General features: G+C 41.6%; 1 protein-coding gene across 1 annotated transcript in view; it reads right to left on the minus strand.

The window, feature by feature from the left end:
* Positions 1 to 23,595, minus strand: part of LOC114032399 (pyrethroid hydrolase Ces2e-like) — a 28,707-nt gene extending 5,112 nt beyond the window's left edge. Inside the window, 8 exon segments of the mRNA XM_027847676.1 lie at positions 339 to 376; positions 378 to 484; positions 3,818 to 3,892; positions 6,187 to 6,327; positions 10,133 to 10,231; positions 11,118 to 11,222; positions 12,353 to 12,506; positions 23,465 to 23,595. Coding sequence (XP_027703477.1) covers positions 339 to 376; positions 378 to 484; positions 3,818 to 3,892; positions 6,187 to 6,327; positions 10,133 to 10,231; positions 11,118 to 11,222; positions 12,353 to 12,506; positions 23,465 to 23,595 — 850 coding nt within the window.
* Between the last annotated feature and the right edge of the window lie 2,234 nt (positions 23,596 to 25,829).

A 25,829-nucleotide genomic window follows, 5' to 3' on the forward strand; every position in this document is an offset into this window, starting at 1 on the left:
GGGTCTATAACTTTCCCTGGACTGCCAAAGGGGTCCATGATGCATAGGCAGAAAAAAGTTAAGAGCATCTGCTCACAGAAATGTGGCTTATTATTATTTATTATTATTCTTTGTTGTTGTAGAGAATACTTATTGAGTTCACCCGGGCTGGGGTTTGTTGGGGGTAGGAGGGAAGAAGAAGGAAGGTGAACGAGGGGGGTTTATCCAGTCTGGAGGCTTTGATAGCAGAGCCAGATGCAGGAAACCCTTCTGCATGAGGGTGTGGGTAACATTCACACATTGCCCCAGAGAGGAGCCATTCTTACACTGGTTCTGGAAAGGGTCAATGCTGTACTCACTGTGTTGATATTTGGCCACTTTGAGGGAAGGAATAACAGAGGAAATCCCCCATCATATCCTGGAATTGAGCTCGAAATTCTCCCGGGTCCTCAGTGTCTCTTAAATATTCTTCCATCATCAAATGCCCAAACTCAGGAGAAAGACCCTATAGGAGACCCAGGAAGAGAGAGAGAAACAGAAAAATGAAGATACCTTGCAGTGGATCATTTGGGGATGTTTGTTGGTGGATTGTATGGAGTAAGTAAGGGAGCTAGGTAACTCAGTGGTTAAAGTACTAGACCTACCTGCATTCAAATCTAGCCTTTGACACGTACTAGCTATGTGGCCCTGGGCAAGTCCCTTAACTTTGTCTCAGTTCCTCATTTATAAAATGAGCTGGAGAAGGAAATGGCAAACTACTCCAGTATCTTTGCCAAGAACCCCAAATGGGATCAGGAAGAGTCGGAAGTAACTCATCAACTAAACAACCCCAAGGAATAAGCCCAACCAAGTTTGCCTGCTCTTCATAGGTCCTGGGTCTTATTAGATCCCTTTACCACCTCCCCACCAGGGCCTACTCTTTAAGGGTTAAATTCCTTAAGAAGATACAAGACAACTAGTTGTTGGGCATGGTGTGGAAGGTATATGGGGCTCAATGAAAGGACAGAGCTATATGGGGTCTCCAAGTTCCCTTTGATTTTGTGACTATGAAAGAAGAAAGTCAGAAGGTGGAAGGACCTTCATTGGCTCTCTCCTAGATTTTTTATCTTCTTTTTTCATTATTAATTCATTTATTTTTAGTTTTCAACATTCACTTTCATAATATTTTGAGTTTTAAATTTTCTTCTCATCCCTCTCCTCTCCTTTCCCCAAGACAGTGTGCATTCTGATATAGGGTCTACTTATACATTCATATTAAGCATATGTTCACATTTGTCATGATGTAAAGAAGAATTAGAGCTAATGGGAGGAAGCACAAGATAGAAGACGCAAAAGAAAACAACAAGAGGAAAGGAGAGCAAATAGTACACTTCCATCTGCATTCAGATTCCATAGTTCTTTCTCTGGATGTGAATAGTTTTTTCCATCATAAGTATTTTAGAATTGTCTTAGATCCTGGCATTTCTAAGAAGACCTAAGTCTATCAAAGTTAATCATCATAGAACATGGCTGTTACTGTGTACAATGTTCTCCTGGTTCTGCTCACTTCACTTAGCATCAGTTCATACAAGTCTTTCCATGTTTTTCTGAAGTCTGTCTGCTCATCATTTCTTAGAGCACAATAGTATTTCATTACACTTATATACCACAGCTTGTTCAGGTATTACCTAATTGATGGGCATCCCCTCAATTTCCAATTCTTGGCCACCACGAAAAAAGCTGCTATAAATATTTTTGTACATGTGGGTCCTTTACCCATTTTTATAATCTCTTTGGGATAGAGACCTAGAAGTGGTATTGCTGGATCAAAGGGTATGCACAGCTTTATAGCCTTTTGGGCATAGTTCCAAATTGCTCTCCAGAATGGTTGGATCTGTTCACAACTCCACCAACAATGCTTTAGTGTTCCAATTTCCCCATATCTTCACCAACATTTATCATTTTCTTGTTTTAACATGTTAACCAATCTGATAGTCATGATGTGGTACTTCAGAGTTGTTTTAATTTGCATTTCTCTAATCGATAGTGATTTAGAGCATTTTTTATATGACTATAGATAGCTTTAACTTCATCTGAAAACTGCCTGTTCATATCCTTTGACCATTTATCAATTGAAGAATGGCTTGTATTCCTATAAATTTGATCCAGTACTCTATACATTTTAGAAATGAGGCCCTTCTCAGAGACACTGGCTGTAAAAATTGTTTCCCAGCTTTCTGCTTCCCTTCTAATCTTGGTTGTATTGGCTTTGTTTGCACAAAAACATTTCAATTTAATGTAATAAAAGTCAGCCATTTTGCATTTCATAATGTTCTCTGTCTCTTGTTTGGTCATAAATTCTTCCCTTCTCCATAGATCTGACAGGTAAACTATTCCTTGCTCTTCCAGTTTGCTTATAGTATCAGTCTTTATATTTAAATCGTGTACCTATTTTGACTTTATCTTGGTATAAAGTGTAGTATTTTGGTCTATGCCTAGTTTCTGCCATAACATTTTCCAGTTTTCCCAGCAGTTTTTGTTAGTCTTGTGCCAGAAAATGGAGTCTTTGCATTTATCAAATAGTAGTCATTGACTGTTGTGTCTTGCATACCTAACCTATTCCACTGATTCATCACTCTATTTCTTAGCCAGTACAAAGTAGTTTTGATTAGTGCTGCTTTATAATACAATTTAAGGTCTGGTATAGCTAGGCCACCTTCCTTTCCTTTCTTTTCATTAATTCCCTTGATATTCTGGACCTTTGTTCTTCCAGATGAATTTTGTTATTGTCTTTTTTCCAAGCTCTACAAAATAATTTCTTTGGTAGTTTGATTGGTATAACACTGAATAAGTAAATTAATTTAGGTAGAATTGTCATTTTTATTCTATTAGCTTGGCCTACCCATGAGCAACTGATATTTTTCCAATTATTTAGATCTGACTAGATTTGTGTGAAAAGTGTTTTGTAATTATGTTCATAGAATCCCCAAGTTTGTTTTGGCAGGTAGACTCCCAAATATTTTATAATGTCTACAGTAACTTTAAATGGAATTTCTCTTTCTATTTGTTACTGTTAGGCTTTGTTAGTAATATATAGAAATGCCCATGATTTATGTGGGTTGCTTTTATACCCTGCAGCTTTGCTAAATTTGTTTGTTATTTCCCAGAATTTCTTATTTGATTCTCTAAGTATATCATCATATCATCTACAAAGAGTGATAGCTTTGTTTCTCTTTTGCCTATTCCCATTCCTTTAACTTCTTTTTCTTCTCATATTCTTCTAGACTATTTCCATGGCCTCCTGATTGGTCTCTTTGCCTCAGATCTCGCCCCACTCCCATCTATCCTCCACTCATCTTCCAAAGTGATTTTTCAAGCACGGGTCTGGCCATTTTACTCCCCTCCCCCAACTAAATAAATTCGAGTGGATGCCCATTACCTCTAGGATTAAATATAAACTTTTCTGTTTGATATTTATAGCTTTTAGCAACACAGTCCCATCCAGTCTTACTATACATTATTATCCTCCTCACACTCTATGAGCCAGTTATACCAACCACTTCCCATTCCATCTCTCATCCCCGTGCCTTTACATTGGCAAGCCTCAGCTCAAATAGCACCTTCCATAGAACATCTTTCTTGGTTCCTCCCTCCTCCAGCTGCTAGTGCCTTCCCCTTCCCCCAAGATTTGCCTTGTGTAGGTTTTCCATCTATCTGTGTATGTGCAGGTTATCTCCCTCATGGGATGTCAATTCCTTGGGGGCAGGGATTATTTCACTTTGTCCCTATAAGTAGCCCAGTGCCTGCTATGTAGTAGGTGCTTATAAAAAAAAAAAAACTTAATTAACTGGTATCTCACCAAAAATGGACTTTTCAACGTAGATTGGATTGTTTCTTTATGCATTTTCCCCTTAAATCCAGCAATGTTTGATCCCTGTGTAGGGAAAAATGGCACACTGTGAATGGTCTGTAGAACTTTACAAATTTATGCATTTTTAAAACAAATCTAATTCAAGAAAGTCATTTTACCCTTTAAGAAGGAACTAGTGCCATAGATTTGTTTAGGAATTACTCAATAATGCCCAATACACACTGAATAATTCTCAAGATATTTTGAAAAATGGCCAGCTAAATGGTGGGTAATGCCCAGTACATAATAAACAGTGGTCATGGCTTTTTTATAATGATCAGAGGCCTTAGACAATGACTGATGCTTACTATGATACATTGTGCTAGAAATGATGCAGGAAAATTCTGTTTTTCTGACTAGTGTAAATAGACTAACTTTACGCGCATATGCTTAAGGAGGCAGCTGACAAACAGTTGTTGATATCATGTGACATTTAAAATCAATATTGACCCAATGGCCTTTAGATATTCTGACCTGAAGTCTATAGGAAAGAGACCTAGTCTCCCATCAGGAGGCCCAGGTTCTAGTCCCAGCTACATGAGTGGGGTTAAATCATGTCCTTTCTGGGAGCCTCAATTCTCTACTTTACAAAATGAGGATAAAAATCTTAGTGTGATGACCATCACAGCAACCACTATGAAAGCAGTTTTGTGTAAACTTTAAAGTGCTATTATTCTCTGTTCATTTAGAGTGCCATTATTCACATTTCTTCTAAATAAAGAGATATGAGGCAACTAGGTGACATATAGGACAGAGCACAGGACCAGGAGTCAGGAGGACCTCAGACATTACTAGATGTGTTACCCTGGGCAAGTAACTTAACCTTGATTGACTCCAAATATTTAAAAATTAAAAACAAACAAACAAACAAACAAAAAAAACCAGAAACAAAATAAAGAGACTTGTAGAGGATGTTTTAACCAAAGTGGAACTAACCTGGCATGGGCTTCTCTTCTATACTTCTGAACAGATTTGCAAATGAAATGAGTCATTCATAGAGAAAATAACCAAAGGTTGAATCACTTCTGATTTTTCCAGGAAGCCTGTTCTGGGTAACTTTTCTGATTTTATGAAAGGCAAATTTACACATGACACAAAGTCAGGAAGGCCCGCTAACATACTGGATCATGGAGTCAGGATCCAAAAAAGGACTGCACAGGCTAGAATATTGGACTGACCACAGTCACAAGGATCAAATTTAATGGGGACAAAGTCTTACACTTGGAATCTTTTTAGTTGACCTTACAATCTCAAGATGAGGGAGGCATGGTTATGTGGCAATTTAATTGAAAAAACTCCAGGGATTTTGTTGAACCACAGGCCCATAAGGAGACAAGAGGGTAATATGACAACCTAAAGAGCAATGTGACGTTGACTATGTTGAGAGGCACAGCTTCCAAGAATAAGGAGGTGCTCTGCCCCTGGGGAGGATACAGTTATGCCTTCTACATCATGACTGTCATCATCATGGTTCTGATGCACTGCGGGTAGGCGTAAGAAATTAAACGGGAATTTTTTGGGAGTTTTGTGGAAGCTACAGATGAGAGGCAAAGGCCAAAAGTAGACACAAAAAAGAGTTTAGTAACTCTGAAATACATAAAATATATGTATTGTTTTGTATCATATCAATATATGTTATCCTTTAATACCATAAAAATTCTGTCTTCTTCTCTGGTATGAAGTGCAGGGGGGCCAAAAGGTTTTACATGGATTTTCCAGATTGTGGGGGTGTTATACCCCTAACCCTCCTCAATGTGGAAGGAATAACTGTATATCTGGAATCTTTGGTTCAGTTCTGGGCATCACATCTGAGGCAGAAAATAGAGAAGCTGAGAAGGGGGTCATGGTCTTTCCATATAGAGATGGATTGTAGGAACTTGCTTTGCTGGTCAAAGAAAAAATTTAGGGCAGGGACAGATATGATAGCTGTCTATAATTATCTGGTGGATGGTCACCTGGAAGAGGATTTAATTGGGGTCATTTGCCCTCAGGGCAGAGCTGGGAACAACAGGTAGAAGTTTAAAAAGAAGTAAATTTCCACTTGCTGTCATGGTGCCCTGTCCAAGCCTGAGAGCTGCCTAAAGGTGGAATGAGCTGCCTGAGGAGGAAGGAGGTTTTCTCTCCTTGGAGGTCTTCAAGCAGAGGCTGGATGGCCATTTGCCCAGTGAGTTACAGAAAGGATTCCCCTTCAACTCTGGCTTAGACTCCATGGCCACCATGCTCCTGACCAATTCAGAAAGTCTGTGATTCTTTAGAGCAGCATAAACTGTTGAGATCAGAAAGAAGCTGGCATGGAATAAAATATGCTAGAATCTTACCACAGGAAGATTCCAGCCATATTCATGGTTGTTGACACCAATGATGGAAGGGATGTGGTGGAACTCGCCTGCAGCCAGCAACTCTTCAGGATGTTTGGGGAGGAACTGCCCATCAACTACACCAGAGAATATCCAAAAATGCTAAAGAAAGCAGAAAGAAAAAGCAAAGGCATGTCTGTCTCCACCATCTCCTTCCAATGTATTATTTCTCATCATTTTCGCTGTGACCATCCTATTTCAGACAGCTTTTACAACTTACCTGAGCTCTTTTTTTTTTTTTGGAGGCAATCAGGGTTAAGTGATGTGCTCGGGGTCACATAAGTAGTAAGTAACTGAGGCCAGATTTGAACTCAGGCCCTCCTGACTCCAGGGTCAGTGCTCTAGCCATTGTATCACCTAGCCGTTCCCACTTATCTGGAGTCTTGCAACAGTCCAAACTGGCCTCTCTGTTACCCTCTCCAATTTATCACACACACACACACACACACATATCTTCCCTATCTCAGATCTGCTCATGACACTCCACTGCATTAAAAAAAATTCCCATGACTTCCCATTATCCAAAGAAAACCTCTAACACTTCAGTCTGGCATTTAGAGCCCTCTCTTCTACCTTTCTAGCCTTATCTCATACTATGTGGACTCTGACCTGTGCAAAGTACATTTGATTTCACTAACAATGGATTCCCAGATCTCCCCTGAAAGTCAACCACCTTTTCCTAACTTTCTGCCTTGGTTCACTTTGGTCCACATTGCTAGAATGACCCGTCCCTCATTGTTACATGTTGAATTTCTTCAGTTGCTTAAAGAGCCAATTTAACTGCCACATCTTCCACAAAGCCTTCTCTGATATGACAGCCAGAAGGACCCTTTTCTTTCTGGGAGTTCCCACTACATGTGCTTGTGACTCCAGTTATGGACTTAGGTTCTATTACCTGTGTATGGCACAAAGCCCCTCCCCCCCCAAGAAGGGGAGTTCAATCATGGCCCATTTCCGTTATTTAAACTTTGTGTCCCCCAGGCCGGACACAGAAGCTGCTCCAGAAATGCTTCTGGAATGAACAGCAGGAGAGCCCTGGCCTCCAAGTCAATAGATCTGGATTCTAGTCCTGGCTCAGCCACTAATGGACTCTGTAACTTTAAGCAAATGACATCTCTCTGGTTTCAATTTCCTCCCCTACAAAATGAGTGCATTGGACTAAATTATTGTCAAGCTCTTTTCCCACAAAGCTCCGTAAAAGGGGGCATTGGAATTGGGCTTTAACAAACGTGGAAGAATTCAACAGACAAAGGGGGACTATGAGAGCAGCAGGTGGGGGAGGAAGGAAGACTGGATTGAAAATTGGGAGACACCTGGACTTGAATCCCAGCTCTAATGCTTACTGACTGTGTGATGGTGGAGAAGTGGAGAAGTCACTGCCTCTAGGCTCCATGGAGGTTTGTTGTTGTTGTTCAGTTGTGTCTGACTCTTCATCACCCCATGGACCATAGCACACCCATATTATCCACAGGGTTTCCGTGGCAAACATAATGGAATGGTTCATCATTTCCTCCTCTTGTAAATTAAGGTAAACAGAGATTAAGTGATTTGCCTAAAGTCACACAGCTAGTGGGTGTCTCCTGCTAGTTATGAAGTTAGGTCTTTCTGATTCCAGGTCCAGTTCTCTTTTACTGAGACCTGCTCAGAGGTTTACCTATCTATAAAACTGGAATAATGATTCTTACACTCCCTACCTCAATTATTGTTATGAGAAAGGCACTTTATAAACCAGTATGAAAATAAGAAGGGAGGACTTTACAGACATGAGACACAGCTGAACAAAGGCACACAGGTAAGAGAGTATAGGGAACATTTAGAAGACTGAGGACAAATGAGTTTGGCTGGAGCATAGAGTGCACATGGAGAGGTAATATAAGACAAGGCAGGAAAGGCATGGAGGCACCAAACTGTTCGTTATCTGAATACCAGGCTTGGGTTTGCCTGAAAGTCAGGAATCCTTTCTTCTCCCATCCCCTTGGCATCCGCTGTGGCCAAAATGAAACTCGAGCTCCCAGGTGCTTTGGAAAGGATATTCATAAGGTTGTAGATTTAGAGCTGGAAGGCACTCCAGAAGATCATCTGGTCCAACCCTCTCATTTTCCAGACGAGGAAACCGTCATCAAATCAGGTTGAAAAACAATAGTTTTCAGAATGAAGGAAGGAGAGTCAACATGGCATAATGGAAAGAGTAATTAGATGCAGAGGCAGCTAGGTGGTGCAGTAGATAGAATGCTGGGCTTGGAGTCAGAGAGACTCACCTTACTAAATTCAAATCTGGCCTCAGACACTTAGCAGCTATGTGACCCTGGGCAAGTCATTTAACCCTGTTGGCTGCACTTCCTTAATAAGCTGGAGAAGGAAAAGGCAAAGCACTCTAGCATCTTTGTCAAGAAAACCCCAAATGCAGTCATCAAGAGTTGGACTCCACTGAAAAGTGACTGAACAATTAGAAGCAAGTAGATCTGGTTTAACACTTAATCTGGCTCTAACATTTACTACTAAGTTAATTCTTTAGGAAGCAATGTGATGCGATGAATAAAGATCTTGGTTCTAAAGATCTGGGGTCATGTAACTGTCTTGATATTTGCAAGCTGTGCGACATTTGGCAAAGTCACTTAACCCCTCTGGGACTCAGTTTTCTCTTTTGTAAAATAACCAGCCAACACATCAATCCCCAAACAGTCCTAGGCTCTGGGGATACAAATAGAAAAGCCAATAGCTCCATGACCTCTCGCTGTTTCCCTTCAAGTCTGGTAATGACATCATACTGGCACACCAATGGCACATGATTGTCACAAAATTATTGAAATGAGAAATATACATGAAATGTATTTTTAAGAAAAGGAATTTTTAGATGAAAGCTATTAATCCCAGGAGATAGAGAGAGTCTTCCCACAGCGAGACCCTTTCTTCTAAAGACTCATAGGGTGTTGGATCTGGAAGGTGACAAAGAACAGAAAATTGAAGTTGGAAGGGACTACCACTTCTAACACCAGCACCAACACCAACACCATCATCATCACCATCATCATCACCATCATTATCATTATCATCATCATTACCACTAACATTTATTTAGCTCTATCTGCCAGGCACTGTGCTAATAAGCACTTTATAATTATTATTGGCTGATTTTCACAAGAAGCCTGGGAGGTAGGTGTTATTATTATGCCCATTTTATGAATAAGGAAACTGAGGCAAACAAGTTAAATGAAAGCTAGTCTCTGAAGCTAGATTTGAACTCAGGTCAATTTTCTCTGCACTATAAACATTGTACCACATAGCTGCATCCTTCATACCTTAGCTTATAGAATGTTATATCAAAAAATGTTACAGCTGGAAAAAAAAATCTTGTAAAGTAGAATATCAGCAGTGGAAGAAAACTGGGAACATATAATGTTGGAACCCAGAATGTTAGAATCAAATTAGAATGGATTCTTCCAGCTCTAAAGCTGTGATTCTATAAAACAGAAAATGTTTGAGTGGGAAGGGTTGTAAGACAAAAGAATGAAAAAGTTTAGAACTTTTGAACCTAAAATGTTTAGAACACAGAATGCTGGAAGGATTCTTAGGACAAAGCATGTCCAGAGAGGAAGGGGTGGAACCTTAGCATAAAAGAAATTTAAAGCACAGAATGTCTGGAGGTAGAAGAAGTCCTAGAAAACAAAACATTAGACCTAGAAGGGACCTTTGGACATAGAATATTGGAGGTGGGAATATTCTTTAAGTTCATCTAGTTAGTAGGGGGAAATGGAGACTGAGAGAGTGACATTCCAAAGATCTTCCCCTCAATCCTCACCAATAGATGATGGAAAGAAAGGGCATCAAGGCTGGGTGCCCAGCCCTGCCCTGAGCTGCTTTGGCAGCTCTTGTTGGTACTGGAATCCTTGCTTCTCAGCTTACATACCTTCACAATGGCCAGGATCTCTTCCTCAGATTTGCTCCTAAGGCACTGAACCATGGAGGCAGAATTGTGTGCATCACAAGCAGACAGATTGGCAATGATCTGCAAAAAGGCACCCACAAAGGGTTAATATTCTCATGGAAGAACCCCTGGCCTGTATCATCATAGAAGAATCCTTTCATATTCATCAGGAACATAATAAAGGATCATTTCTATAGGTGATGATGCAGTGAAAAGGAGACAAAGCTGGAATCTGACCCCCCAAACAGGGCGAGTCCCCAAATCACAAGCCTTCTCTGTACAGGACTCAGTGCCAGCCATTGGGGATAGGCATGGTCAGGGGCAGGTTACAAGGACACAGTCCCTTCTCCCAAAGGGTTTACCATTTTGTAAGAGAGAAAAGACCTAGCTATTCATAGAGGACACATGATGGAGTCTGGTATGTTGAAAGAGCCCTGACATTGGCTCAGAGACCTCCATTCTGGTCCCAGCTCAGTCATCAACTCATGGTGTGACCTTGGACAAGTCACAGAATGCGTGAACTAGAGAGGTAGAAGAGACTTCACAGATCATTCCATCTAACCTATCCCTGGGCCCCCTCAAAAACTGCTTCCGGCTGTTCCGGGGGAGAACTGGGAGCTAGAAGGGGCTTTACAAGCCATCTAATCGAATGCACTTTTACAGAGGAAGATACTCAGGCCCCAAGAAGGAAATGCCTTACCTAAAATCACAGGCATAGGAAGAAGCAGAGCAAGCAACTGAATCCTCCCTCTCTGTGCCTCAGTTTCCTCATCTGTAAAATGAGTTGGTTGGACTAGATGATCTCTATGGTAACTTTCAGCTTAAACATTCAGTGGCATTCCAGTGTACCTTCTTATAGCCCAGGTGAGCAGGAAAGTCAATGGTAGCCTGGGCCATGGGGTTAGAAGGCTAATAAGCCTAAGGAAGGATAAGAGGGATTGCAAAGAACAGAGTACAGGGAACTTACGTTCATAACCATTTCTGAGCTGGAAGAAATCAAGCCAGGGAGGATGGCCACACCGCTCTCCATGATTGCTCTGTGGAACAAGCCTTTGGACATGGGGGACAGAACCTGGGGGTACAAACCATATCAGAGGAGAAAAAGAAGGAGTCATGGGGAGGCCCAGACACTCCCGGCTTAGCAGAGACAGAGGAGACTGGGAGTCTGAAGGCCAGGATTGTTATTTACCCTGCCACACCCCTAAGCTAAGCATATAGGATAGTCTCAAACAGAGGCCACTCTTTGGGACCCTGGCCTTGGGGCCCTTGGGTGTAGCCAGGTCTATAAGATAGCTAGATAGAAAAAAGGGCTAAGTAGCCTTGGCCATGGTCCAGGACTCTCTGGGTGGTTCAGTAACAGGGTATGAGAAGATGCCTGTGCTCTATAACCCAGCAATGCTGTTCCTATGCCCTGCCTCCTCATAAGGTCACATTATTTATTGATTATTGTTTGTTTATTGACTATGAGAAAGCCCAGGGTTGTTGTGTGGATCAAACTACTTCATATCCAACAATTTTCCCCACTATATCATGGGAATTTGCCATTTTCCCATCAGCTATCTTTTTTAGCATTATTCTTTCACTGAAGTCTTCCTCCCATGCCTTATCACATCCTGGAGGCTGTCAGTGACGTGCAGACTCCTGGGGGAGGAGGGCTACCAAGGCAAAAGATCTTTGCCTCTAAGCCCCCTGATGGATTTTATGTCTGTCATATGAGGGCCAGCCATGCTAAGTTTTCAGAGAGTCATCATCAAAGACTGGAGAGAGCAGATCTGCAGCCACAGCTGGTCACAAAGGCCACCTGGGAAGGTGCAGAGAGGCTCTGAGAAGCGTCAGGAAGAGGTGAACCTCCGTGGTGAAATCTGGGATCCATTGGGCCTTGAATTATTTCATCACTACCCTGTACATGTCTTTTGCTCTTACTTGAAATTGTTAGTAAGCCTTTAAAAAGGGATAACATCTTCTATCTCCAGTAAAGCAAAAGGAAGAAGGGCTTAATCAGTCAGGACTAGGGCAGGAGAGTGTAGTGGGACCTCCAAAAGAAGTCAAGGGCAGGTGTCAGCCTTAGAGAAAGAAATCATCAGCCTCAATGGTTCTGAGAGGGGTGAGGATGAGAGAAGAGTAAGACAAACTCAGGTGCATGAAACTAGTTTTGGCTACAAGAGGCCCCCTTCAGGCTGGGGTCATTTCTTTACCACTTACATGTGAAGAAACACTTATCCCCCCTGCTGACTAGCCAAAGATGGTCACACAACCAGGATCTCCTCCAAAGTGGGCAATGTTCTTCTGGACCCACCTCAGGGCAGCCACCTGATCCAGGTAACCCCAGTTGCCAGGTGCATGCTCATCCCCAGTGCTGAAAGCCAGAGATTAGACAAGGCTGAAGACTTCAGAAGAAGAGCACCAGGTTAATAGCATTATGAGATTTAAAGACCATTTCCTCCAGCTGGATGATAAGCTGGATAACTGCTGGACCTAGACCTGGCAAGACCAATGTTCATCTACTAGCTGGGTAACCATGGGCTAGTCACATAGACCTCTGCCTCAGTTACCTCCTCTGTAAAACAGGGATAATAATGGCATGTATCCGTCAGAGTTATTGCAAGGATAAAATGACACACAATTTATAATGGACTCTGTAAACCTTAAAGGGCCATACAAATGCTAATTGTTAGTTATTACTTTACAGATGTAAATTGGTGACACAGATCCTGAATTCCCCCACGCGAGGGACACCCAGTGCAAGCCTCTTTCTAAGGCTCATCGTGCCTTTCAGGGGGAGCCTCTGCCATGCTGCTTCTTTGCCCTCCAGCTTACTCCCTGGTCTCTTCCACCTCCCACCAGCTGCTTTGCCCCCAAGCTCCCTTTCCCCTCCTTCCCCCACCTTTTCTGTTTTGTCCTCCCCCATTAGAATGTCAAGTCAAGTTAAGAAACATTGACTGCATAACTACTATGTGCCAGGCACTATACCAAGCTCTGTGCATACAAAGAAAAGTAAACACAGTCCCTGCCCTTGAGGAGTTTACAGCTTAATGTGGGAGATAGCATGCAAACAGATGTGCCCAAAGAAGATCCATACAGGAGAGATTGGGGATGACCCCAGAGGGAAGGCCCTGGCAGTGTGGGAGGCAGGGAGAGGCTTCTTGCAGAAGGTGGGATTAGCACCAAGTCCTGAAGGAAGCCAGAAAGAGGAGTGAAAATGAACCGATTCAATGGAATATCTTATGTAAGCATCATGAAAGGCGCAGAGAATGTGGAGGAGCATGGAAAGATTAGAGAGGTAGGAGGAGGCCAGGCTCCTCTCCACAAAGTCAACAGTCCAGCAGCATCACCTCCTTGCTGTCTTCAAATACAGCTCTTTACCTCCCAAGACTTGCACTGGCTATCCTCATGACTGGAATTCCTTGAAGGAATTTGAGACAGCTCTAATCCCACCTTCTTCAAGAGATCTAGCCTTTCCTCCTCACCTATCCCCCACCTCTCACTGCTAGGGTCTTCCAGAGCAAGGACCCCAGTTTGAGGATTTATAGAAAATTATAACTGGGGAAGCTAGGTGAAGCATGAGCTTTATTACCATGTGGTATACCAAGGAGGCAAAAATGAAAGCAACACACACACACACACACACACACACAAGCACACACACATTATATGACAACCTGTATTGACAGACAGATATTCAGGGCACTCACATGAGGGAGACTTGTAAAGCAGCAAGATCTTGGTGGGAGTACACACTCAGAATGGGCTTTGAGAAGGTCAGTCTTGTCACTTAAAGGGAGGTTTGATTGGGACAATCAGCACAACATGTGAGAGAGGGCATTCTTAGTCGGACCCCAGTGTGGTGGGGATGTTCCCCAGGATCCCTTATTGATGTGGGACTCAGGAACTCTGAGAGTGGGTGCCAGCACACAGCCATGCAGTCAGCTGGGGGTCCATGCAGGAGCTGAGGTAAGTCACAGGATCAGAATAAGTCAGGGCTTGTGAAAGTACTGGCTGTCTGCTACTGCTTAAATGTTTTATGGTCCTTAGGACCACTTACCCTGTGACTCCAGGTTGGAGTCCTATCACTTATAACAATAACATGACACAATACATTTCAAAATCACAATAGTTACATCTTCCCTCTGAGATCACTTCTCCTTTACCTTGTATATATTTTGTACCTATATGGCTATTTACATGTTGTCTCCCATTAGAATTGAGGGTAGGAATTGATTTTCCTTTGTATCCCAAGCACTTAACACAGTGATTGGCATATAATAAGTACTTTAAAATGCTTGTTAACTGATTCATTGACTGAATAAGAGGCTGATGGTCTGACATGTGCTGTAGGAAGACCTCTGACAGCTGAGTGGAGGGTGAAGTAGATTAGGTAGAGAAGAGGCAAAGAGGCAAACCAAGCAGGTATTATTGGTCCAAGTGTAAGGTGGTGAGAGTTTGCTCTGGAGTGTGGTAGTGTTAATGTGGGGACAAAAATATATTAAGGGTTACTTTCCCAGGCCCCTGAGAGGGTTTGAGGCTCCTTCTGTAGCCCATCCTGTACCTTGAGATCCTGGAACTTGAGAATTTCTTAAGTCCTTTTCCCCTTACAGTGAAATGCCATACAACTTGTACCAAAAGAATTGCCTTTGTTTCCCTTACCCTGTGTTCCTTATCCTATCATTCATCTTCCTCAACCTGTGCCACGACAATTTTTCCTTATCTTGTAAGCAACTATCTTCCTCATCTTGTTTGTTCTTATCCTGTCCCTAATCTCCAGCCCCCATAAGAAACCCTAAAAATACACCATCGTCCTGTAGGCTGTACAGCTTTCTGTCTGTATAAGCCTGGGTCTTCTCCTATATTGGTGCCCTTGTTTAGCTCCTTGCTAACCTCAGGCCCATGAAGCTTTGATGAAATAAAGCTCCCAATGGTTACAGAGAAGGTCTAAGTGAATTCTTTCACACCTGAACCAGTTCTCCCAACTCTAAACCTCAACATAAAATGGTGCTAAAACCCGGGAGTCCAAATATTATTTGGACTCTGCTGATCTTCTCCTGGCCACTGGGATAACAGGTAAGCACCCTTTTCTTTGTTGTCTTCCCCAGACCTTTTCTGCTTCTACCCTCTCCCTGGCTGAGAGACCCCTGGAGTGCCCAGATACTGCCAGCGGTGCCTGAAGCTCCACTTGCCTCTTGGCAGTCAGTGGGACTGTTGACCCTCGTATAAGGGGATGCCCTTGAGCTGGATCGGTCACATTTTTTTCCTCTCAAGTGTCTTGGGATGCTAAGACAAGCGAGAGCCTGCTAGGATGGGAAATTCAGGGAAGGAGATCTTAAAGAAAAGTGCCTAGTGTTCCATTGTAATGCAGCCTGACCTGAATTTAATCTAGAAAAAATAATTTGTAAAGGGAATTCCTAAACAAGGCAAGCTTAGTAAGAAATTTGGTCTCCAAAACTTAAAGAAAGGCACCTTGCTCTGCTCGAGCACACTTTTATTCCCCTGCACCTTGGTTTACCCTGTGTTGTTCCTTCCCTACCCTCTCGAGACATTGGGGAGGTGGGGAGGTGGGCCTTCTTGCCTGGTTTTCTTTGGGGATTCCTGTGTCCCATTTCAGGGTGTCCATGCCCTGTGGGCCTTCGTGCCTGGTTTTCTTTGGGGGTCTCTGTGCCCCATTCCTGGGTCTCCATGTCCTGTGGGCCATTGTGCCCGGTTTTCTTTGGGGGTCCCTGCATCCTATTTTCAAGGTCTCCTTTTCTAGTACATGCAGCTCAAAATTCCCAGGAGGATGGGAATAGAGAGTTGGAATGCTTAAGGCTTATCTTATAAATCTCAAAGGTAAAAGACACAAGAAATTACAGCTCCTCTCCAGTGGAGACTGGAGGGCATGTAAGCCTCCTCTCTCTCCCTATCCCTTTCCTCACCCTGTAGTTGGGGTGGCTCTCCAAGCACCTAGGATGGCCTGACCTCTCACGTTTGACCTAATGGATCAGACAGCTAAGAGGCTGTCTCACCCTCAGCCTCACCTCTCAGACTCTTGGTCCTGTGGTTAGAAGTCATGGACCTGCGCACACCTTCAGCAGCATAGAGGACGGACTCCCTATCTGGAAGCATATGCCCAGTTCTGTCAATTCTTTCATTTCTCTCAGCACTAGGGAATTGGGAAAACTGCAAGTACTACCTTCCCTCTACATCCCAAGACTCCTGGGAACTCTAGCTCTAGGAAGGAAAAGATTATTTGGAGCTGGGATTTGTTTCCATGTGTCTTCAGAAAAAAAAATGTGCATTCATGGCTAATAATCTTTTCTTTTGAAGTGCTAAGAGTATTGGGCCTTACAAATTAAAATGTTACTATTAGTGATTATGAATCCAGATCAGATTTGCTCACCCAACTAAATTTAAGCTCACCTGATTGGTAATTAACTGGTTCTGTGTCAAGCTTTAAATACATGATAATTGCTTGTGATATGGTTATATTTCTAAATTTTCTTGTATTGTGTAATTTGGTTAACAATTTTATCACCTGTGTTGTTAGAAAAGCAATTTCTCTTATAATCTAGATGTTGTTAGATCAAGAATTGTACTGTCAGATTATGAGGTTGTTAATTAAGACAAAGGTTTTTGAAACTATCTAGTCATAATTTCTTTTTTTTTCTTTTTTTTTTTCATAATTTCTTATCAACCCTGTACAAAGTCTTCTGTAGTGGAATTCCTGCAGAGTAAATTTTTAAAGGCCTGGTAAACCTTGTTATTGTGATAAGGGTAACTTAATTGAGTATGTTTTTGTCTTAGAAAAAACTGAAATTTTCCAAGGTACTTTTGGTACTTAGGAATTTGTGATTATTGAGAATTTTGGTTTTATGGCACTTTGGGGATTTGTGACACTTACAAGATATTTTACACCAACCTGGTTTTGATAAATTCCACTCTTTAAGGTTTCCTGCTAATTTACTTCATGAAAGTTTAGTGATTATTCCTTTTAACATCAGGATAAACTCTAAGCTTTTTTAAGAAAGGGAAATACTTTTTACAAAGAAATGTTTTGCAAAATCTTTTTGTGTGATTTTTAGGCCTACTAAACTTCCATTTGCAAGCTAATTTGTTGCAATAATAATTTGATACTGATAACAATTATATTCAAACCTACTGTGAATTTTCTAAGTTTCACTCTTCGGTTTGTATCTTTGGATCAGCCTTAAATGGGTGCTTTCAGAGAAACAGTCAGTGGTTCATGCTTCAGGTACCCTAAGAAAGGGCACTGGACTCTCGAATGTAGGTCTGAAAGGTCCAGTACCCCACTCTAAGTTTTTAAGGGGTGGACGTAGAAGCAAAAAAGTCAGGACAGCTAAAACATCTTAGCAGATTCTGGAAGTTTTGAGATAAATCATTAAGGAGTTTTAAAATACCTCCTTACAATCCTCTCACTCTCTTTGCCTATTCCCTTCCCCTGAGTTTCTCAGTGTGGGGATTCCAAACAGCCTCGGGTTTTTTCTGTTAACCCCGTTCATCCCAGATCAGATTAGAAAGAGAGTGTTTCATCATTCAATCCCTACCTGCAAATTCACCTTCCCCCACCTGGCTATAGGAAGGAGGGGGAGGGGCAGCAGCTACAGCCTGGAAGTGTCTTCCAGCACACAGCTGTGGGGAGAAAGTGAAAGGGTCAAGGTAAAGAAGCCAGTCTGCTTCTGTACTTGGGAAGCCAGCCCATCCTTCTATCAATAATGTTTATATGATCTGGAAACGCAATTATTATCATCTGAAGTTTTTTTTTGTGTGTGTTACAGTTAAAACAATTCGGTTGTCACTTACGATAACTGTATTGTTTTAATGCTAAAGCTGTGTGGAAAGAAGCAGTCCTCAGAGCTAGTGGAAAAGCACAGCCCTTAGCAGGTAGATGGGGTGGATAAGGCAGGCTCTTCTCTGAGATCCCTGTCGATCCTCCTTAATTCTGTAAACTTGCCAAAGAGCTTGTTTGAGTTATGGAGTTCCTAAACAAGGAATTTGGCTTGCTGAGAATTTGCTAGTATATAGAAATGATATCTAGTGATTGGCTTTTGCACGGGGACAAGTTTACATTTGAGATGTGAGTCCTGGCAAATTTTTGATTAGTGAAACTGGCCATCTGAGGTAAAAGCTCATGGGACCATAATGAACTGTGTTTTGAGTTATCTGATGGATCATAAAAATCCATCCATAATCAATAGTCAATAATCCACCATCTGAGAGAAATGCCACAAGCTACTCAGAGAGAATGTGAATGTTACAGGTGGAGATTTGCATCTGGAAAAGCTGAGAGGCTTAGCCTCAGCCTAAGATGGGATCCTTCTCTCTCAGTTTCCCCATTGTGTTCCTTTGAAAAGGAATGTTTCTCACCTGACTACTCCTGAGTCTGGCTATGAGGTGGAATTAATACTGCATGATTGGAAAACTATGATGTTTTATTTAACTTTGTTCTTGCTTTTCCTTTTTATGGCAAATTTCTGTAATCAAAGCAAGTGGTCAGTAAAAGATGTGAGCACAATTGCAAGTATGTGAAATCTTGCTGATTCCAATCTGAACATGTAGTTATCTTATATCCCAAACAGTTGGGTAAATTAGTACTCTTACATAGTCATGTGAAAGATTAAATCTCTGGAATAGAACATTCTTTCTGAATGATATGGGAATAATTAGATAAAGGGAAAAAGTTTGTGAAACAAAGGTACAAACAAAATGTTGAATCATTATCTCACAGACTAAGGCTGGGATACATCTGAGCTACTATATTAAAGTGTGTGTTTAAGATCTGAACTATTCAGCCCAAGATTATACTACTTTCTATTTCTTAAGCAACTTAGGAAATGGTTATTGACCTAGTCATCTGCCTATTACTAGAATATATGTCATATGGAATAAGGTCCTTAAATGTTCCAAAATAATGTAAGAATAATTGGGTATTGGTATAACTGATTGAGGGACCTAGCTGTTATTTTTTTAGTTACTGAAACTAAATCAGAAATATCTTCAATTTGGGGAAAAGAATTTCAGTGCAATTTTTAACTTATGGAATATTTTTGCAGTAATGGAAAAGTCAACTTCATTTAAAGTTTACTACTATTGTAGAAATAACACCTGTTTATTCTGTGTGTCCTGTGGTACAACCATGTTTTATTATAAACAATTTATTGATATGCACTATTTTGGAATTAATCATATATCCTCCCAAGTCTTTTATGATAACTGGAGTAAAAGTCAGTCTCTTATAAGTAAATTCATTTGTATAACTACCAAACTCAAGGGTAGGAAGCTTCTACCTGCAAAAGTGTTGTTACTTATATTTACATGCATAGAGTTGGATCCTCAATAGCATCTGATCCTCCTAAAAGAATTGGAATCAGTGTGAAAACTTTTGAGGAAAAACAAGATCAGATAATCCTGTATGTCAAAAGCAAATAACAGCATCATGGGGCTCTTGGTTTCTTTCTTTGTTTCCCTCTTTTCTGATGTCATTTTTAATGCTCTTTCTATTTGGGCCCTGCATATTGAACTTGCTTGTCAGATTTGTGTCTCCTAGACACAAGGCAGGCTGTCCTCCTGCAGATGGTCATGCAACAAGGATACCTGTTCCACATTCTCCTCATCCCCTGGATGCTGCTTCAGCCTCATTTTACTCCCATCCCTACCCCCACTCAGGCAGGAACAGCTCCTTTGTCCCTCTTCCAAAAGCATTGGGGTGAATGGTGAGGCAGACAGTAGTGCTGGAGGCAGATGAAGCAAGCAGGATGCAGGATGTGAGATATGGGATAAGAGGCAGGGTGTGACCAGTCAGAAAAGTGATCAAAGAAGACTATGCATTGAAGCCTCTCACCTTGGAGAATTGCTTGTGTGCTTTCTAGCTATGCTGTATTCTGGGCCCTGCCTTAAACCACTTCTCCTGTTACTTATTCCTGATTCCCACCTTGTGCCTAGGGTTAGGCCTGCTTTCCTATGACTGGGAATCAAATGCTTTAATTCAAATAGGGAACTCTGTGGGGCAGGGCATTGTACATGATTGCTGGGTGTGTCAACTAGCTTAGGCCGCCATAGCTTTCCCCCTATTCCCTGAAAACCCTACATGGAATTTATCCTTTGAGCACTTGAAGGATTGTACAGGCAGCCTCTTAGATGCTAGACATCCACTCCAGTCTGATATCTCCCCGTACCGTCTCCTGGGGTTCATGTTTTCTTCCCTTCTTTCCCTCATTCTAACCTTGTTACTTGCTCTTATATTTGGTCCATGTTTGTTTAGCCTCCTGGTTTGCTTTGTTTCTTCTTACCTGCAGAAATTCCACTTTCAGCTCTTAGGATATCAACCCCTATCCTTGGTGTCCCCAAGTGATTTGCCTCTCTCTACCCTGGACTCAGCACACCTTCATGCTGACCTCCCCTCCTTAACCTATTCTTGGCCCTTGAAATGGACTCTTCACCCCTGTTCAGCAGGAAGGAGCTACTGAAGACAAAGACCTTTGCCCCTTTTTCTGAAAGATTTCTCCTGCCTAGTGTTTGAGTGGGGATATGATGTGGGTAAAAAGAGTGCCCTAGGATAAAAAATAATATTAAGGGTTACTTTCCCAGGATCCCTGAGGGGGTTTGAGGCTCATTCTGTAGACCATCCTATACCTTGAGATCCTGGAACTTGAGAATTTCTCAAGTCCTTTTCACCTTATAGTGAAATACCATACAACTTGTACCAAAAGAATTGCCTTTGTTTCCCTTACTCTGTGTTCTTTATTTTTACATTCATCTTTCTCATCCTGTGTCATGACAATTTTCCTTATCTTGTAAGCAACCATCTTCCTCATCTTGTTTGTTCTTATCCTGTCCCTAATCTCCAACCCCCATAAGAAACCCTAAAATACAATATCATCCTACAGGCTGTGTGGCTTTCTTTCTATATAAGCCTGGGTCTTCTCCTATATTGGTGCCTTTGTTTAGCTCCTTGCTAATCTTAGGCCCATGAAGCTTTGATGAAATAAAGCTCCCAATGGTTACAGAGAAGGTCTAAGTGAATTCTTTCACACCTGAACCAGCTCTCCCAACTCTAAACCTCAACAGTGTCAGAGAAGAGAAGTGGGTATATATGAGAGATGTAGGAAGGGTACAGTCAATAAGACTTGGTAACAGATTGGATATAGGGGAAAAGAGAGTGAATAGTGGACTATGACACCTAGATCACAAGCCCAGGTGACTGGAAGGATGATGGTGCCTTTAATAAATAATAAGGATATTTTGAAGAGGGGAGGACTTGGTGAGAAAGAGAAAAGAGTTTTGGAAGTGTTGTATTTGGGATATACATTTTGAGAGAGTTGAGAGTGAGAGAAAAGTATCAAGACATCTAGCTATACAAGGAAGGATATTTATGAGATAATAGCTAGGAGGGATGCATGGATGGATGGTTAGTATTAGGGAAGCAGTCACGATGAGAGAGAGAGAGAGACAGAGAGAGAGATTAAAGAACAGTGAGGTAAGATTGAAAGGGCAATCTTCTGGAGAAGACTGGATGGAATGTGATTTTCTTTTTGTGTGTAGACAGCTTAGCATCAGAGAAGAAAAGGTCCATGTTTTCATGTAAGTAAGAGTAAGGGAGAAAATAGTAACAGAAGGTATCTGATCAATGTGAGATATGGGGGAGGGGATATGAGGGAGCTCAGTGGATGGCCTCATTTTTTTTCCAGCAAAATACAAAGCAAGGTTCTGAGTTGAGATGGTGAGGAGAGGAGGAGCCATGAGAAGTTTGAGGAGGGATGCAAAGGTTTAGAAAATTCACTATAGTGAATAACATAGTGACTTGATTACAGAGGTGCAGAAAGATTGTCTTGCCACAATGATGACCCATTTAACATTATGTAACATTAATCTGAATGGATCCAGGCAACATGGTTTCAAGATTTTCTCTATCTTCATTCAGCAGAATACAAAGAAGAGCAAAAGGAGCGGATGATGGGAGTAATCCAAGGCTGAGGTATGGCAGGGAAAGATTTGTCATAGGATAAGGGGTCAGTGTAAGGTGAAGCAGTTCAGTAAGGTGTTAAGATGGAGAAGGGAAGAGAGTACAACCAGGCAGGGGTGATGGCCTGGGAAAGAAATGAGGGGTGGGGGGATTGAAGGTCAAGGTGAGGATGAAGAACAGGGTTAGGACTTACAAAGCAGAGAATCTAGTGGAAGGATAAGAGATTATAACTTGATAGAAGAATTTCAGATTTAATGAACATAGAAGTGGAACACTCATGAGTCAGGGTAAAATCAAGGTGATACCATCTCTGTATCTAGCTAAGGTGGGGTGGAGGAGTAGGTTGTGAGAAATTAATACACTGAGGAACTGGGGAGTTAGAATGTTGAAGGGAATATCAAGATGAATGTTGAAGTCCTTCAGTATGAAGGTGGGAATTAGGAAAGAGAGAAAGACCAGAAACAAGGCACTGAATTCATTGAGAAAGGAAGGAGAGTGCCCATGAGGATGGTAAATAACAGCTACTAGAATCTTGATTGGGTGATGAATATGGATTGAATGAACCTCAAAGGAGGAGAAGCTGCTAAATGATGGTGGCAGAAGGAGAGTCTGGAAGTGGTCGTAGGAAACAAAGAGTATTTTGGCTTCCCAGTGATGGAGGCATGAATGAAAATGCAAATAGTGTTGAAAAATGGTCATCAGGAAAGTTCTCATCAGAAAAAAGTCAGGATTTGGTGAGGACAAGTAGATAGAAAGGGTAAGAAAGAAAAGGATTAAAGACGGAAACAAATTTGCTACTTAGGGAGCAGGCATGCCAGAGAGCAGAGTGAAAGGGGCAGATAACTTTAGAGTAAGACATTGCAGAAAATTGGTACTTGGAAAGCTAAAGGAATCATGAGCTTTATTACTATGCAGTTCAGCAAGCTGGGGTTAGGTTAACACAGTAGGACCATCTTGTTTTCTTCTTTTGTATACCTAGCACTTAATACAGTGCCTGGTTCTTAACAAATGTTTTATCTACCTGCCTATTTGTCTGCTAGTCTGTCCGTTCATTCATCTATCTATGTATCTATCTATGTATCTATGTATCTATGTATCTATCTATCTATCCAGAATCTGAGACCAAGGGAGAAGTGAATTTATTGGTCATAAGAAGCAGGGCCATAATTTAAAATTGGGTCCTCAGGCCACAAATCTAGTGCCTCTTCTACTATATCATGATTAATTTGTAGGGAAGGCAAGGGAAGGGAAGAGATGTCATTTAATCAGGAAATTATGTTTTATCATCATTCAGTCACTCAGAGATCTGGGAACTTATTAGGGAAAAATACTTGTACTTACATTTTATTGGGGTCAAATCTCACCTGAAGAACCCAAGGATGCCCAGCCTATACTGGATGTTGACCACTACCACATTCTGGGAGGCAGATAATATCGAACCCTCATGTATGGAAGCGCCACCAAAAATAAAGCCACCACCATGGATCCACACCATCACCTGCAGAAATCAGACATGGTTTTCCTTATAGGAACAAATCCCAACAAGCATGGCTCCGCTGCTCCCTTGCTCAACACGCAAATACTATATCCTGTTATCTTGTGACCCATGATAAAGTAGCTCTAAATGTGAGTGAATTCACTTATTAAGATACTGTATATCAAAAGCGGATAGAGTGTGCACAAGAGCTATTCTCAAGTAAGAGCCCACTTGACTTGACTGAGAGGCAGTTAAGATCCTCCTTGGAATATTCCTGGCAGAATCAGCTCCCTGAGGTTCTCCCACTGATAAAATACACACAGAGCAAAACAGCCTCTTCTCAAGGATCATTGTTCCCCCTGGAACAGGGAAAGGAGGCAGGACTCCCTTCCATGGGACACAGACCCACCAGACAATAGAGAATGCACCATAGACAATAAGCTCTTTGTGTCACATCATCTTGTGGGTGTTTCAGCTGTGGCCCGGAGAACCTTTCCATGTAACAGTAGCTACTCTCTCAAAGCCTAGATAAGCTGCTAGAATAGATTACCAGAAATAGGTTAGGCCTCCTATTGATTCTTTTAAAAAAGTATTTTATTTTTTAATTTATGGAATAAAATAAGCATTTCTATAACATAGTATAATAAAGATGATTGCACATGAAACTGCAAATCTACTGCTTACAGCCAAGTTTGTGACCCAGTATGGGGTTTTCTTAGCAAAGATACTGGGGTGGTTTGCCATTTCCTACACCAGTGGATTAAGGGAAATAGAGGTTAGGCAATTTGCCCAGGATAACATGGATAATGAGTGCCTGAGGCCAAATCTGAACTCAGGTCTTCCTGACTCTAGGCCCAGTGCTCTATCCAATTCTAAGTGTTAAATGGTGGGCAAAGAACAGATTTTATAATCTAAATATCTAATATCTAAAATTACAAGAGAAAGACCTGCTGTTACTGTTCAGATAACACCATGGTGTTTTCATTGTATGATTCCTTTTGTCAGTGCATTGGGATGCTGCATGCCTAGGAGGGGCAGAGAGCTGAAGGGGCTTTTGCTCACATGGGAAGATTCTTTTCCTCCTATGGAACGTAGCAAGTGGTTGGGTGTAATTCTGTGGGGCACATGTTTGGGCATCAGGAAGGAGACAGATTGCTGCTATATGAGCAAATGAAATGGACCAAATCCTGGGCACTGAGAAAGCCAGAGCATGGACTGGCTATGGGGAGGGCACACTCTGCTGTGAGTACCTGAGTACATGGAGACAACAGGGAGCCCTTCAGACAAGAGGACTTGCCTTGGACCTGCTTCCCTTCGGTGATCATCTTGGTGGCTATGACTGTGTACCCAGGAATTCTGTCTCAGGCAGGATCATTGGATCATGGGTTATAGGGCTGAAAGGGATTTTATTTTTTTTTAACTTTTTTAAAATAGTATTTCATTTTTTCTAATTACATGTAAAGATAGTCTTTAATATTCATGTTTTATACAATTTTGAGTTCCAAAATTTTTCTCCCTTTCTCCCATTCCCCACCCAAGAGAGCAAGTAATATGATATTGGTTATACATGTGCAATCACGTAAACATATTTCCACATTAGTCATGTTGTGAAAGAAGAAACAGAACCAAATGGAAAAGCCATGAAAAACAAAAAAAAGTGAAAATAGTATGCTTCTATCTGCATTCAGACTCCACAGTTCTTTCTCTGGATGCAGATTCCATTTTCCATCATGAATGTTTTGAAATTGTCTTGGATCATTGTATTGCTGAGAACAGCTAAGTCAGGTCATAGTTAATCATCACACAATGTTGCTGTTGCTGTGTGCAATGTTCTCCTGGCTCTGTTCACTTCACTCAGCATTAGTTCCAGTAAGTCTTTCTAGGTTTTTCTAAAATCTGCCCACTAATCATTTTTAAAAATTTTTTTTTATTTTTAACAAGTGTTTTTAAAACTTTGGGTTACAAATTTTCTCCCTCACTCCCTCACCACCCACCCATACCGAAAAGGCAAGCATCTCGATACAGGTTATAGATTTGTAGTCATGCAAAACACTTCCATAGCAGTCCTGTTGTGAAAAACTAAGTATATTTCCCTTCATCTCATCCTATCCCCCATTTATTCTATTCTCTGTTTTGACTCTGTCCCTCCTCAGAAGTGTTTGCTTCTGATTATCCCCTCCCTCAATCTGCCTACCCCTCTAACAACCCCCTGCTCTCTCGTCCCCTTCCCCCCCACCTTCCTGCAGAGTAAG

The sequence above is a fragment of the Vombatus ursinus genome, unplaced genomic scaffold (genome assembly GCF_900497805.2).
Source record: "Vombatus ursinus unplaced genomic scaffold, bare-nosed wombat genome assembly UNPS02005286.1, whole genome shotgun sequence".
NCBI lineage: Eukaryota > Metazoa > Chordata > Mammalia > Diprotodontia > Vombatidae > Vombatus > Vombatus ursinus.